This window comes from Salarias fasciatus, unplaced genomic scaffold, assembly GCF_902148845.1.
Source record: "Salarias fasciatus unplaced genomic scaffold, fSalaFa1.1, whole genome shotgun sequence".
In the NCBI taxonomy this organism is placed as follows: domain Eukaryota; kingdom Metazoa; phylum Chordata; class Actinopteri; order Blenniiformes; family Blenniidae; genus Salarias; species Salarias fasciatus.
Genome location: NW_021941273.1, coordinates 47,351 through 62,512, shown reverse-complemented (window position 1 = coordinate 62,512; position 15,162 = coordinate 47,351). Strand labels below are relative to the sequence as shown.

General features: G+C 45.2%; 2 protein-coding genes across 8 annotated transcripts; both read left to right on the top strand.

The window, feature by feature from the left end:
* Window positions 1–261: 261 nt before the first annotated feature.
* Window positions 262–4,229, top strand: LOC115384663 (cornifelin homolog B-like). Its single transcript, XM_030086906.1, has 4 exons — window positions 262–368; window positions 905–1,009; window positions 1,779–1,927; window positions 3,854–4,229. The coding sequence occupies exons 2-4, from the start codon at window positions 907–909 to the stop codon at window positions 3,944–3,946; spliced, it is 345 nt and encodes a 114-aa protein (XP_029942766.1). The 5' UTR covers window positions 262–368; window positions 905–906; the 3' UTR covers window positions 3,947–4,229.
* A 2,522-nt stretch (window positions 4,230–6,751) lies between these two features.
* On the top strand, window positions 6,752–15,022 carry LOC115384662 (breakpoint cluster region protein). Of its 7 annotated transcripts, XM_030086901.1 has the most exons (22): window positions 6,752–6,840; window positions 7,072–7,178; window positions 7,486–7,590; window positions 9,073–9,306; window positions 9,395–9,502; window positions 9,586–9,640; window positions 9,718–9,770; window positions 9,854–9,991; window positions 10,068–10,189; window positions 10,314–10,470; window positions 10,572–10,691; window positions 10,770–10,845; window positions 11,536–11,631; window positions 11,751–11,825; window positions 11,932–12,029; window positions 12,359–12,460; window positions 13,481–13,644; window positions 13,796–13,935; window positions 14,012–14,146; window positions 14,237–14,342; window positions 14,426–14,567; window positions 14,643–15,022. In XM_030086901.1, the coding sequence occupies exons 1-22, from the start codon at window positions 6,789–6,791 to the stop codon at window positions 14,742–14,744; spliced, it is 2,487 nt and encodes an 828-aa protein (XP_029942761.1). In that variant the 5' UTR covers window positions 6,752–6,788; the 3' UTR covers window positions 14,745–15,022. The 7 variants fall into 7 exon arrangements, 5 of the variants coding, with proteins under 5 accessions (XP_029942761.1, XP_029942760.1, XP_029942762.1 ...); XR_003930926.1 differs by lacking the exon at window positions 14,643–15,022 and having other exon boundaries at window positions 13,726–13,935; window positions 14,426–14,460; XM_030086900.1 differs by having other exon boundaries at window positions 13,800–14,146.
* Window positions 15,023–15,162: the final 140 nt, after the last annotated feature.

The window sequence follows — 15,162 nt, the reverse complement described above, 5'->3', positions numbered from 1 at the left end:
CACTGAAGCACTCCCTGATCAATTGCCTGAATGACAAAAAAACCTTCTTTCACTTTCTCTTATATAACAAGCAGGTGAATTCCAGAGGAACAGATGTCATGTAAAGTGCAGTTGTCCCACTTTTATGTAAAACTGAGACACTCTTGTCCATCATGTCGTTGCCTCAATATTTTGGATCTTTCTGGACACAGCTGAGGTTAATTAAAATAATACACAGTCATGTATCTGGTGTGGCGATGTGGTGGCAGGGGCTGTCTTACGAAAAATGAAGAAGTGTGAATTCCGCATAGATGTGAGACGTACGCCTCATTGTAGCTGTGGGCTGATCTTGTAAAGAAGCACATTTCCTTCCTTCAAATATTCAAAAGGTAAGAAAACATCATTCTGAGGGTTTTGGTGAAATATGTTTTAAAGCAAAACACTTTAAAATCTTGAATACAAACTTGGTAGAGGCCACATTTGTATTGCATTTTCTGTTATTACATAGTGTGATACTTTTTAACTGATCAATCTATTCTGAGTTTCTCTAAGCTACAAACTATTAACTAGTAAAAGGTGTCATCCCACAGTAATTAAAATAATGATGACATAAACAACACAACTGCATAAATTAAATGCGACAGCCCGAAAAGCTTCTTGATTAGGACGAAAACTGATCAAAAATTGAAATTGGGTGCTTTTTGGCGTTAGCATTATAACAAGCTAATCTAACGAGGGATTGTTTCAGGTCAAAAATTAAATTTAAATTATTAAAACTAATGTCAAGTGATTTTCGACAGCCGGTCGAGAAACGATGATCAACTCCTGTTACTTTCAAAAGAAAAGTAACACCCATCAGAGTGTTCTCACACTGGGGTGTTTCACTGTGACGCAGCGTTGAACGGTTTTTCTTTCTGTCCCTCAGACATGGCGTTGTCCCAGCAGCCAGGCCAGGTGGTGACCACCACCACCACCGCCGAGGGTCAGTGGAGTAGCGGTCTGTTTGACTGCTGCTCTGATGTGGAAACCTGTAAGTCAGCCGATCGTCGCCTCAGACTGAGCCGATGCGACAAGTGAAAACACATCATTTTTACATTTTCAGTTCAGAAACGTGTAACGTTTACACAGCGACATTTTGAAAATGATGTCTGTCGACACAGAAATGACACTGAAAGCGATGTAGTTTCATGTTGCGCCACTAGTGGGTGTAGTTGGTTGTTTTTGTAAGTAAACCACATCCGCATGCTGTACATTGCTGTACACATGCTGTACCATACAGACCGCCAAGTTGGAATTGCTATTATGGTTGATTTTCAATTCTAAAACTACCAAGTCCCAGGTCATTAAGGACAGAATCCATAGTCCAAAGTTGCGTTTACCTCTCAGCACGTTTTCCATATGTTCCCCTAAATATAGAGAGCTGTTGCGAAGAAGCTGCGTTTTCATTTGCAAACCTTGGAATGTAATGAAGGCCTCAGTCTCATCTGATTCTGCCTCCATTTAGACTGAAGAAAACGTGAAATTTTCAAAACCATTTCAACCGTCTACATGGAGACGGGCCCCGAGCATTTTGCTGAACTTTAACCTCTCGCTGTTTGTAAAAAGTTGCCTTTTCAGTGACTTTGACCACCAAGCGACCAAATAAGATTCCAAGTTGAGAGTCAATAGTCCAATTTCTGAAAATTATTCGAAACCTAAATCTAAATATTTCTCTGAAAATATCTTCTAGTTCAAAGTGAAACTGTCTTTACAAACAATCCTTTTGATATTTCTGAGCTCACGAGCTTCTCTGCCTGCAGGTTGCTGTGGATTGTTGTGTTTCCCGTGCATGCAGTGCCAGACCGCCAGTAGCCACGGCTGGTGCAGCCTCATGCCGTGCTTGGACGCCTTCTGCTGTGTGGTGTCCTGCATGCTCCGCTCTTCCATCAGAGAGCGCTACGCCATCCCTGTAAGGCGGAAAGTTTGTTAGCAGTGAATTTCTGATGCTTATCTCAGTCTGTTTACAGTCAAAGTCTCTCAAATTATTTGAATAGAATAATGAATAGATACACAGTCACTTCAGGGCGTCGAGAAGTTGCGGTTCGATTGCTGTTAGCATTGCAAAATGCTGACATTTAATGATAAAGCAAATTTGCTTCCTAATTTTGACTTTGTGCTGCATGTTTGTTTGCTGGCCTGTCACGCCTCTGGCTGGTCGGTACAGCGGATACTTTGCCATTAAAGTGAGCAGTTTGATCTCCCATCTCACCTCTTCCATGTAGTCACACACTGAACTGGATCAACTGACGGTGAGGTTGGATTGCTAGTACAGGTGGCTCTCAGCTCTAAAACTATCAAGTCCAGGACAATATGGACTGGGAGTCAGAACTCTCTGGAGAAGAGAATAGAATCAAGGGGTTCCGGCCCCTTGGCTACGGTGCTGTGACCTAGCATTCCGGACAACAGCAACAAACTGGCCGTAAAATTTTCTGTAAGCCTCGATCCTTGGTCTTTTCCATCCCCAAATGAGCTATAAGTAAGTGAGTTTGGGCTAATTGCAACAGACCATGGAGAAGACCATTTTGTACTGCAGAGTGTGGGTACGAAGGAGTTGGCCTGAAACCTACTAGAGTCCCCTCTATAACCTGAACATTCCTTAAAGTATTCACAAGAGTGGGATCCTGTATCTGAACTGTTCTAAACCGACCTTTCAGGTGAGGCCATTCCCTTTGGCTGCTGGCTGCTAGCATTCCCTTCATTGCAGACGAGGCAGGGTTCAAGGCCTCCTGGCTGCTCCAGAGTGGTCTCCATTCCACTTCAGTCAGCTGCCAGCGTTTGGGCTGACTATGAAGGGAAAAAAGATTATTTGGCAGGATTAATTCCGGCTTTTCTCCATGGATACTTGTGGGACTTACGTTTGCGAGGCATTTAACGGGCCCTCCTCTTGACGTCTCTCCAGAGCAGGGCAGTCTCACCCATGAGGACGGAGATGTGAAGTGCCTTAACGACACCCACCTGGACATGAAACACACCCCTGGTGGTTAACTTCACCATCGTAGTTGGATGCTACTCCCTGCTTCACCATTTCACCTGAAGGGGTCCCACCATGGGCTCATGGACCAGAGTCATTACACTTCCTGAATGCAGCAGGGCCTCTACATCCTGCTGAGTTTTCGTGGTTGGGCACATGGGATCGATGGTCTCCTCTTTCTCCCAGATGTCCAGCGAAATAGGCATGGGGGCAACTGGCAGAATCCGCAGTGGGTATAGGTTCATCAGGCTTGTTAAACTGTATATGGCCAACTTCACCACAGTGGAGCAACAGTCGGCCACCAAGTTAGTGTGGCTCAGGTTGGATCACAACTCTAGTGGTCTGGTGGGCTGGTGGGGCGGCCATCTTAGTCCACCTTTGATGGTTTTCTTTGGGCCTTGCTTGAATGCTGAGAATTCCCTATGGGTGGGATGTAGCGATTTGGAGGTGGCCTCGAACTGCTCCACTGCTTCCACTAACTCTAACGCTGTGGAGCATTTGTGGTGACTGATAACTCTCTTAGCGTCACACTGTAGAGCTTTTGAAACATAGTGTTAATAATCTTGATCTTATGCAATTAAGCTTATGAAATACATAAAGCAAAGGGATATAAACTGTAAAAGAAGGAGAATGAATGATCATGATTTATGGACTCAGTCTGAAGGCCTTCAACCCCGGATTATATGGCTTCTAACCGGTGGCCTCCTAACCCATTAAATTTCCAATTAATAATTTTATACAAGACTCATCCTGAGGGTGTGTCACCCGAAATGGGGCAGAAACGTGAAGCTCCATCAGAGTCAGGTTCATGTCCTTCATCATATGACTCCAGCTTATCTCTTTCTCACCTCTGTCCTCCTGCAGGGCTCGTTCTGTGACGACTGCTGTAACATCTTCTGGTGTTACCCGTGTGTCTGGTGCCAGATGAACCGCGAGCTGAAGACCAGAGGCCAGTAGAGACGGGCCACTGAAGCTGTGGTCTCCACACAAGTCTGAATTTAAGATGCAAACGCTGTTGTCTGTTTCTCTGGATTCGTGATCTTTAAAACATGTCAAAAGAGGTTTGTCCTGTCACGTAACCTCAATATTAATATTCCACAGTTCAGTTCAGAGGTGTCTCGTAATGCTTAAAGAAGATGCTTGATCCAATTATTAATGCTGTTTGAACACGTTCAGGTTTCACTTAGATGACTGAACTTTGCTTGATTGATTCTCCTGAAGTAATAAAAATATTTGGGTTGACAAAGTCTCAGCTTTCTTCCTTTCACTCCACCAAAATTGACTCATATTGACAAAGAACTGTTTTTTCTCCTGTATAATTTATAACCTCAATAAGCCAGTCAGCAGTTCTCTACTACTAAACACTGTTGTTTGTGTGGCGAGTCTTGGTCACAGGTCTGATCTTAGTAAATGAAAATGAAAGACTTGAGTTGACGACCACTCTGAGTCAGGTTCTGATTTCAGTCATTCAGTCTGCAGCTAATGTTTTCATTTCATTAAAACAACTCAGTGCCAGCTGTTGGTGTCCAGGTTACATGTGTGGGTTTCCTCCTGTTTCTTCGCAAGTGCAACATCACTCCCAGGAGGGCTTCAATACTACGATATTTACGATATTACCATGTTTCTATCTGATCTCCAGCATGATGATGGTGACTCCAGGAAAAGAGATGGATCTAGCTGTTCTGCGTTCAGAGCCCTCTGAACTTCACCCTGGGTTTAGAGACTCCACCAGGAGCAGCTGATTTCAGTTGACCTGGGAGCTAAAACGACGAAGCACAGGAGGATTTAACAGGCTGCACATCTGTTTACAAGAAAACAATATCTAAATGAGCTGCTAAAGGCGACGTGTGAAGTTACCACGCCTGCTGTCGTCGAGAACAAAAGAAAACCACAAATATCAGGAAGTGAGGCGGTTTTACCACGTCCCAATACTGACAAACTGAAAAAGGCTCCATTATTGTGGTGCGTCACAACAGCAACAAAGTTCACTGCATGCTCAGAGTGGGTGCAAATTCACTTCATCTTTACACATGTGACTGAAGCTCAATCACAATCTACATATATTACCTGGCAACAACACATTATAATGTCACTCGTGCATTGTTGGGAAATTCAATTACCGGGTCTTTTTGTTTCAGTGCATGATGATAATAAAACAATAATCCCTGTTTAGAAAGAAAATGGCTGACTTTGAATTGTCCTTGAATTGAGTTCAGTAAGTTGAAACACTGGAAAAATGACACATCTCTATATGAAGCCTTTCAGTTGAGCTGACTCCATGAGAACAGATGAGTTTTGTAGTCCTGATTAATGAACGCAGGTTTGACTAATAATGTATGATACTTTATCTTCTGGAGTTTTACAATACATTATTGTTTCACTGCCTGAGATGAAGCCAGATTTTGCTTGAGGTTCAGTTTACAAGGAAGGGAAACTCATGTGGTTGTGGAGAATTTGACAAACAGGATGAGCTGACTGAGACCGTCGACTGCGATTCAGAAAAAGGTGCATGGAATAAGAAGGGGTGCACGTTTACTTCAACAGTGAACAACATGAGTTATGGAATGGGTTATTATGTTGATACAAAATGCCAAAGTTGGAATTGTTCCAAAATATGTTTTGCAAGCTGAGACTAGACTGCGGTGTCGTTTGTGGAAACGCCTTTTTCCTCTTTATTGATAAACTGTGTTGCAACAGGTGAAACATTTCATATGCAGGAATATCACAGACACAAGTCTGAGGGTGGAAATGCTTTACAAAAGTCAACTGTCCAAAACGACATCCAAACAGAAAAACAAAGAAGATAATCCATCTTTACTTGCTTCACGTGATCACGGATGAAGGCAGAGGAGACTCTGGACAGATCTGCAGCTCATCAAGGTCAAGTTTCAAGCACTTAACTACTGCGGTTTCTAGTGTGCTGAGTAACAGAAGTTGGAAGTTTGTGAAATAGTGTAATGTTCTATGTTTTACAGCAGAGGGCAGCATTGATTTGCCAACATCTGTCCCTGTCTGTGTCCAGAGAGGCCGGATGAGACTGATTCACCGATCAGTGACTGGACCTTTTCATTGTTTGGTCCGGTGAGAGTTTCTCTCTAAAGGAGGTCTGACTGAACCATGTCGCCAAAAAGATAAAACACTCTCGATAAAAAGACGACAAAACAGAGAGAAGATGGTTCAGTCAAAGTGGGAAAAAGCAGCACAGTTTAACTGGGAACTTCCCACTGGGAAAAGGAAAAGCTCCCCAGAGTTCTCAGAAACTAGCTAGCTAGCTCGCTAGTCAGTTTAACATTAGCTGGGTCAATGTTGGGCTACTGCCTATAACAGGGGTCTGCAACCTTTACAACAAATGCATGAATATATTTCTAACTACTGTTTTGGAGTTCACTCAAGAATTTTTATTTAGTCAGTTCAATACTTTTAATCTTTTTAGTCCGTAACCCCCTTTAGCCCAGGGTGATGACTATACTCTTTCTGATTTATCTGCAATTTTGCTAGACTCCTTGTATGAATTTGTGCAAAGTATAACTGGTAACTTTAACAGCTACCAGCTTCAGCAGTGTACTTTACAATAATGTTGAGTTTTTTGGAAAATAAAAATGATAAATAAAAAAGAACCTGAGTGAACATACTGACATGCCAGGTGTCGGTTCTCATCGACACTAGCAGGCTCTCACACAGACAGGAAGCTGTATTTTCCCCTTTTAGTGCATCTTTGAGTGAAACAGGAAGTTTTCTGTCTCCAGCTGCAGTTGACTGACTGACTGAGCAGAGAGGGGACAGAGTGCTCGTTTCTGCCATGGACGTGTACCAGGAGGCCCTGCTTTACCTGGAGGAACGAAACATTCCAGGTGAGGAGGCCACTTTCCACACACACATTCACATTTTATCAGAATTCCTCCTGAAATTCTGACTTTAATATAATTAGCCATAATTCTATTCTATTTCATGACCTTTGATTGAACGTTGTTTGATTGTAGGAAGATGGACTCCTGTCCAAAAAACCCAGAATGATGCATTTGTTGGCTTTGATTGAGTTTATTGATTGATTATTTATTGAGTGTTTGGGATGTTTGTTGTAGTGGAAACAGAAAGCGATGTCCTGGAGGAGGATGTTTTCCATGAAGAATCGGTGTCCTGCTTACTCTCTTCTCTTAATCCTGAGAGTATCGAGCTGCCGGACACACCTGTGAGTTCAGTCAATGGATCACCCGTTAGACCAGACAAGGGCAACAAGACCCTCCAGTCCTGTGAGCCTCGATTTAATCAACATGCACATGTTTATAAAAAAAAAAATTAAGAATTATTTAGGAATTTTGACATATTATGTCACCTTTTTCATTGAAGTAGCTGCCTTAATTCTCATGAAGAGTGCGGTTCACTTGGTTGGAACATTTTAAGGAACTCAATTTGATGATCACAGTTTGCACAGTGCATCGAGATTTCTGCAATAATATCATCTCACTGTGACATTTAGTCGAATGTCTTCTGTCCAGAATTCATTCAGCCTGGAGGAAATGCTGGAGAGAAGACTTGTGGTTCTGAGGAGCATCCTAGAGAGTGAAGAGGTTTATCTCAGGGAGCTGGACATTCTGCTGACGGTAACACACACACACACACACACACACCCACACACCCTATCAATGGTATGTGTCAATACTGGGTATTCTGGCTGAGTCATAATGCATTAGTGGAACAATCTCGAACATATTACTGTGTAACTTCTGCTTGTTTCTGGAACCACGCATATAGAAATAACCTCATTAGACACATTCATGCAAATACACTGCAGACAGTTCTGCTTGTTCTGCTTGTGTTTGCCGTAACTGTGCATCCACTGTGTTTCTATGCAACTTTATGCCCAACAATCCCAATTAGTACCCGCCACTGTTTTACTTCCTGCTGTGCGGTCAGTGCATTGTTCCTCATGAGGTTCCCTTTTGTTCTAAAAAGATTGATGTTTGCAGTTATGAAGTTACAACAGCCACTTGGTACAAACTAGTGGCCTGTGGCCTTTTTTTTCAGCAATAAACAAAGCAAACAAAGGTGGCAGATCTGTCGCTCAGTAATGAGATCAACTGTCAGTGTTTCTTGCTGCTCGGGTCAGAAGCAACGGTCCGATTCACACGTGGTTTTCACACTTTGCCAGTGAGATAAATTCAGTGTTGATGCTACAGCTTCTCATAAACATCATTTCATGAGGGATGACGAATGGTCTTTTTATGGTGGAGCTTCTAGCTCCTTTTAGATTCATAAAACTTCCCTGCATCATATACATTTAAAATGCAGGGGGTAAAAATCTTGCTCAAACTGAAGATTCGTTGCAATTTGAACCCTGGACTTTTAGCCCAAACAGACTTGAACCTAAACACATGGTTAACATATCTGGATATGTATGATTTGGACACCCAACGCTGCAGTACGTAACATTTTAAGCATCTAATACGTCCATGTCACGTCATCGATTTCAGCCAATATTCACCGGAAAAGTTAAAGAAGTTGTTGTTTCTGTATTCAGTTACCACCGTTGCAATATAATAGGTGACAGGAAATAATGTTGCAATAATGAGGGAGCTGGAGTTTCCTCAGGCAATCCCTTCTGTCATTATTCTGCTCACAACACTGGCAAACCCCCCGTTTCCCTTTTCCTGCCAGTTGTGATTAACTTCTCTTCGAACGTGACGAGCGCGGCAGTGAAAGATCAGATGAAAGTCTTTGTTATGGGAAACTTTGGTTGTGGTTTGTTGCTCAGCTTTGCTGTGTTTGTGTGTGTGTGTGTGTGTGTGTGTGTGTGTGTGTGTGTGTGTGTCCTGATGTGAAACAGGTCGTCTTCTTACTGTGATACACAGATATTTTTAGTTTCGGTTTGCGTGTTGCCAGAGTGGAGAGAAAAACGTGACCTTTGCGCACGGTTCAGTTTGTTCACACATTTATCTCCTTGTCACTTCAGATCGTTGCTCATTTCTTCCTTTCTTCACTTACACCCCAGCATGTTCTCTCACTTACTGTATATAATTTGGACTGTGGCCTTCTTTTGACAGTTATTTCTCAATGTTTTTTTTTTTCTCGGCGTTGCCGTGCAGCCGGTGAAGGCTCTGCGGGCCTCGGCCGGGACCTCCCAGCCCGTCCTGTCCAGTCAGCAGCTCCAGACGGTTTTCTACCAGGTGCCTGAACTCAAAGACTTGCACCAGAGCTTCTACTCAGGCCTGAAGGCCCGTCTGAACGCTCACAGTCCGCCCGAAGCCGCCCCAGATGACGAAGTAGAGATGAAATTCAGAGACTCTGAGCTGATAGTTGGAGACCTGTTTCTGAAAATGGTAACTCAAACCTACCTAAATGGTTCAAACACCCACATTTTGGAGGTTTTTCGTTGAAGTTTTCACTTTTAATCTGTTGTTTTTAAAGGTGAGCCAGATCGGCCTGTACGGCGGCTTCATTGAAAACTACGAGAAAGCTGTGGAAGTTGTCAGGCAATGTACACACTCGGACCAACGCTTCCGAACTCTGGCAGAGGTAAAATTAAAAGCAGACGCGGCTCTCCGTTACATAAAATATCGATAAAGTGCAGCTGTGTCTAAAATCTCTTGCATTTCCAGAGTATGATGTCCAACAATGGCACAGACAAAGCTCGGACGATATACACATTAGAAGGTATTGTATTTGTTGAAAAGATGCTTTTTCTCTTTCTAACTTGACTGAGATTGTCTCGCGTCTGCGTCTCTTCACAGCTCTACTGTACAAACCTCTGGACAGAGTGACTAAGACCACATTAGTGCTGCTCGTGAGGAAACCGCCGTCCGAGCAACGCTTCAGCAGATTTTTACGTTTTGTTTCAGTCCCTGACTTTGTGACCCCGTCTCGCAGGACCTGCTGAAGACAACCCCGTCGGAGCACGGGGATTACGCGGCCCTGCAGGAAGCCCTGAGGCTGTCTCGCAGCTTCCTGTCTGGTGTCAACGAGAGTTCACAGAGCAAGCGGGACGTCACGCTCAGCCGCGGCCCGGTGAGTCCCGCGCGTGAACCCGCCGTCCCGTCCAAACCAGCGCAGCCCAGACACGCCGGCGTCTGCTCTCTCTCAGAGGCGGCAGCTGATGCGGGACGGCTTCGTGGTGGACGCCAGCGAGGGGACGCGCAGCCTGCGCCACCTCTTCCTCTACACAGACCTCCTGCTGTGCACCAGGCTCAAACACGCAGTCAGAGGGTGAGCGGTGCAAGAGAGGGGCAACATTTGGAATAAAAGCCGCTCTCTGCATGTACTGGAGTTGAAATTGCATGTGTGTGTGTGTGTGTGTGTGTGTGTGTGTGTGTGTGTGTGTTCCCTCCAGGAAGCAGGACCAGTACAGGTTTTGCTGGTACCTCCCTCTTGCTGGACTCAGACTCCGCTGGTCTGCAGGTCAGGAACAAATATCTGACACAAACATCCGTTTACACACGATACGAAGCAAGATTTACCTCCTAAGACAGCAGCTGCTGCAGCATTCGGTGAGTCCTGCATTGATGGAGAACCAGGATGAAGAGCTCTCTTGGCTTTGATAACGAACAGGTGGAGTCTCAACATGTTTTTTTTTTTTTCTTTGGTAAAGGGAGGGTCAAAGTTCCTGACCTTAGCAGCTCGAAGCAAGAAGAAGCTGGAACAGATGGAGCTGATGCTGCTCACACACTCTCCGCACCACAGACTGGAGCTGCACAGCCCCAGTGGGAAGGTAGACACACACACACACACACACACACACACACCCTCACGTGCAGAAGACGATGAAACACTGTTTGTCTCCCCTCAGAGCCACACACTCCTCTTCTCCTCCCTGTATGAACTAGAAGAATGGAGAGAAGCCATTCACAAACTGACCGCAGACAGTGAGTACAGACCGTCTGGACTGTCTGTGTGATCACTAAATAAAATATGATATCAGTCAACAACCATACAGATGGAAGAAATTACAATTAAAATGCTGATTAGACAAGTTGTTTTAGGGTAGTTATTCATGTCTTTGTGACTCACTGCTTTGCTAATTTGATGTTATGGTTACAAAATGTTTTCTTCCTCACCCGACACATAAAAAAGGTTGATGTGAGAAGATGGAAACTTGAGGATATTGACTTTAAAACTGAAGGTAGATGCACTTAAATGCAAATTCAAACAAGGAACAGATGGATTATTCTTGCACATGTTGCATTTCCAGAAATACCTTCTTGCTTTAGTCGTTGCTCAACAGGAATATTACTTCCATCATTTCATTCAAAGGGTTATTTGTGTTTCAGGAACCTTCGATTGTCCAGGAAATTGCAAAACTTACAAAAAAAACCCTGAAAAAAATCCAGTAAATTCATCAGGGAATATTTTTTTTATACATAATAAAGCATGTTACATAAATTAGGAACATTGCTGAAAGCGTTTGGCTCAGTGCCTTCACTCAGAGATATTCCTGCTTCATGTGTTGTGAAGCTGTTATGTTGAAGCACTCCTCACTCCTCGGTCCTTTGCCTCAGTTTGACGAATTCCTTTTCATTTCTGCCCTCGGCTGTGCTCGCTCGGCGGTTTCTCAGACGTGGAGACGGTTCCTCCTGACCTGCTGACGCTCACCGGTGCCTGTGTGAAACTGAGGATGACTCGGCAGCCGACGCTCCACAGCGCCGATGCTGGTATAGGACCCTCCTTCCTCTGTTAACCACTCAGTCAGTGTGACTTTTCACTTTTTCTTCTTCTATTCCACCTGACTGAAACCAGAGAGTTTGTTTTCTTTCTCTCCGTCTGCCACCAGGAGAGGATGAGGAGTCTCTGTGTGGGACCTTAGACGTTGTGATCCACTCAGCTTTTGGTCTTCAGGAACCAACTTGTGTGTTTGTAATTATAAATCCAGCCACGGAGTAGAAAAATAGAAGCATCACAGCTGTATGAACCTCTGTTTGATGCCGTGTGTGTTCACTGGTTTCCCCTCCCAGGTGTGTATGTGTGTGTGGAGGTAGACGGCTATGAGTTTTATAATAATCAAGCCCAGACGCATTCATCCATCCAAAGCCTCAACCCGCAGTGGGACCAGGTGAGATTCAAACGCTCAAGAAAGTCTTAAGATCTGTCTATCAAGGTTTGAGCCTTTTCTTATGATCCTTCATGTTTGACGGGAACATTCGGGGGATGATTTGTCGGCCTTTTCAGAGCATTAAATGACTTCTGCCTGTCTAGACAGCATCCGACTAGATGTCCGGCTGGATGTCACAGGATTAAAAACAAGCTCTGCTCTTTGTGTCTGACTCCGCCACGCTTTAAACATTATGGGCAGCAGTAAAACTGACACTGAATCCAGAGAGAGAGAGACAGCAGCTCTCCGGTTGCAGTCCCCGCTAATGACGTCTTCTTTATTTCACACAGGAGCTGTCGTTCCAGGTGGACGGAGCCCAGAGCCTGAAGCTGCTGTGTGTGAGTCAGTCAGACGGGCAGGACGACGCCGTGCTGGGAAAAACCACCGTGAAGGTACGTTCAGAACTCCAGCTCAAACTCCAGAAACATCTAAAGCTCATGCATCAAACCTACTGTACGATTTCTTCATGATACAGTGAGATTTATCCGTTAAAGTCGATATCATGAGTCAAATTCTATTATTCAGGCCAAATGCAATTGTACAATTATCATTTAATTACTTAATTACATATTTATTTATTTATTTAATGACTTATTTATTTACTTAGTTATATAATTGCATACTTATTTACTTAATTCCTGACTTATTTATTTACTTATTTAATAACATACTTAGTTACATACTTACTGACTTAATTACTTCCATATTACTTTCTTTTTTAATTGCATGCTTATTTACTTAGTTGTTTACTTACTTACCTAAATACTTGATTCCATACTTAGTTACATACTTACTGACTTATTTAATTACCTACATAGTTTTTTGATAACTTATTTAAAGGAATACTCCGAAGATTTTTGACCCACGCCCTATCCCTATCATTGACAAAGTGAGATAAGTTCATAAATACCTTTTTTGTGTCTCTGCGTCCAGTGGCTGGATCCCAGCTGTTAGCATCGCAGTTAGCTTAGCTCAATTGCTGGAAGTCAATAGGAAACAGAGCCGGACTGAGGAAAATGGACAAAATACTCCTTCCAGTGGTCCAGGGGACGGCGTATTAGCACGTGAAGTAAATCCCAATGGTTATAAAACATTTTATACTTTATACATTTTATATTAAACAGTATTCATGCGTAGTGCTCCGCAGAAGGATATACCGGAGCACAGCAGTAGAAGCCGTAGACTCAGCCGCTGTGCGCCGGTATATCCTTCCGCGGAGCACTATGCTTGTGCAGATCCGTGTTTACCAAAACGTTATTTTAACGGATTGAAAAGAAAACACGTCTTTTACGCGTCATGTTTTAATCACCTCTGTTGTTTTTTTTATTTGAACTTTCCTCGTAAAAGGAATTCATCTTGGCGAATCCCTGAATGTTCCTGAGTTGTGGTGGCTTGTTGTGTGTGTTGTTCAGCTGGATCCCGCCGCCCTGAGCAGGCGCTGGAGGAGACAGACGCTGCCGCTGCAGCAGGTGGAGGTGATGCTCTCCCTCCGCTTCTCTCCCCACCCACTCCGGCCGCCCGGCTCCGCCCTGCAGCAGCCGCCCGTCTTCGGCGCCGCCCTCGAGGCCGTGGCCCGGTGAGTTCCCACCCGTCTTCTTCACGGCTTTATTTCCCCCGTGCGCATCAGCTCCGCGCTGCGGTTTGTTTTTGTGGGAAGTCCTCGAACGGGAGCGGCGGGAGAGCGAAATGAAACGCCCTGGACTTCCTGGAACCTGCTGTTCTGTCAGGCAGGAGGGAGTGCTGGTCCCTCACGTGGTGCGCTGCTGCGTGGAGGAGGTGGAGCGGCGGGGGATGGAGGAGGTGGGGATCTACCGGGTGTCGGGGACCGCCAGCGACATCGGCGCACTCAAGGCCGCGTTCAACAGCAGTGAGAAACCTGAGAGACTGGAGCACGCCGTCATGCGGCGGGCCAGATCTTCGCCATTTCTGTCTCTCCTCTCCAGACCTGCGGGAGGCCGTGAGCCAGCTGAGGGGGGCAGAGGTCAACGCCGTCTCCGGCGTCCTCAAACTCTACTTCCGGGAGCTTCCGGAGCCGCTCATCCCCACCGAGCTGTTTCACCCTCTGACTGAAGCCGTGGGTGAGGATCCAGCTCACTCTCCCAGAATTCCATTCACCCATTCTCCCATGCATTCACTGCCGCAGCTCCGTTGATCTGATCCGCCTGCAGAGATCCAGGACCTGGACTCCCGCCTGGCCTCCATGCTGTCCCTGCTGCAGTCTTGTCCCGATGCCAACCGCCACAGCTTCCTCTACCTGCTGCAGCACCTCCGACGGTCCGAACCCGAGTCTCCCAGCCTCAGAAATCCTCCTCGGTTCCGGTTTTCTAGTCTCACCTTCTGCTTCTCACCGGTTCCAGAGTCTCTGAGCGGCAGCATGTCAACAAGATGTCTCTGCTTAATCTAGCCACGGTGTTCGGCCCCAGTCTGCTGCGCCCCCCGGTGGCCGGGCCGGGGCACGGCGGCCCCACCGTGGACATCTCTCAGGAGGTGGTCGTCCAGGTGAGGGACGGTTCGGCGACGAGTGTCCTGCAGGTCTGTTCAGACGCGAGGCTTCACCGCCGCTCTGCTCTCCAGGTCCAGGTGGTTTTCTCCTACCTGCAGTGCGACGGCCTCCCCGAGGCGCGGATCTCCGCGCTGCACGACTCGGACTCCGAGGACGAGACCACCCACATGTGAGAGCGGACCGCCATGTGTGAAACTCAGACGGCGTGAGCAGAAACGTGTGAACCGGACAGCGACGTTATTTAATGATTATCAATTCTTCACTGCACTTCACTGCAATTGCAACAATTTTTTTGGAATATTCATTTTTTATTTAAAAAGTGAATGTCTTGTGAACAATTCAAAGTTCTTACTTTATAATTCACAATAGAAAAAAGCTAAAAAATGGACCTCAGACTGATATGAGGACTTCCTGACAAGTACTATTTAAATACTGTAATTTATGGAAATAAAACCGATTAGTCTTGAGTTTCTGTCTTCTTAATTCTCCAGAGCTGCGGGATAGAAAGCGTGTTCTCAGCAGAAGCAGAGATAAACAGGTCCAGCAGACGTCCTGGAGGAGGAAGAAACCAGGGGCACAGATGTTATGGAA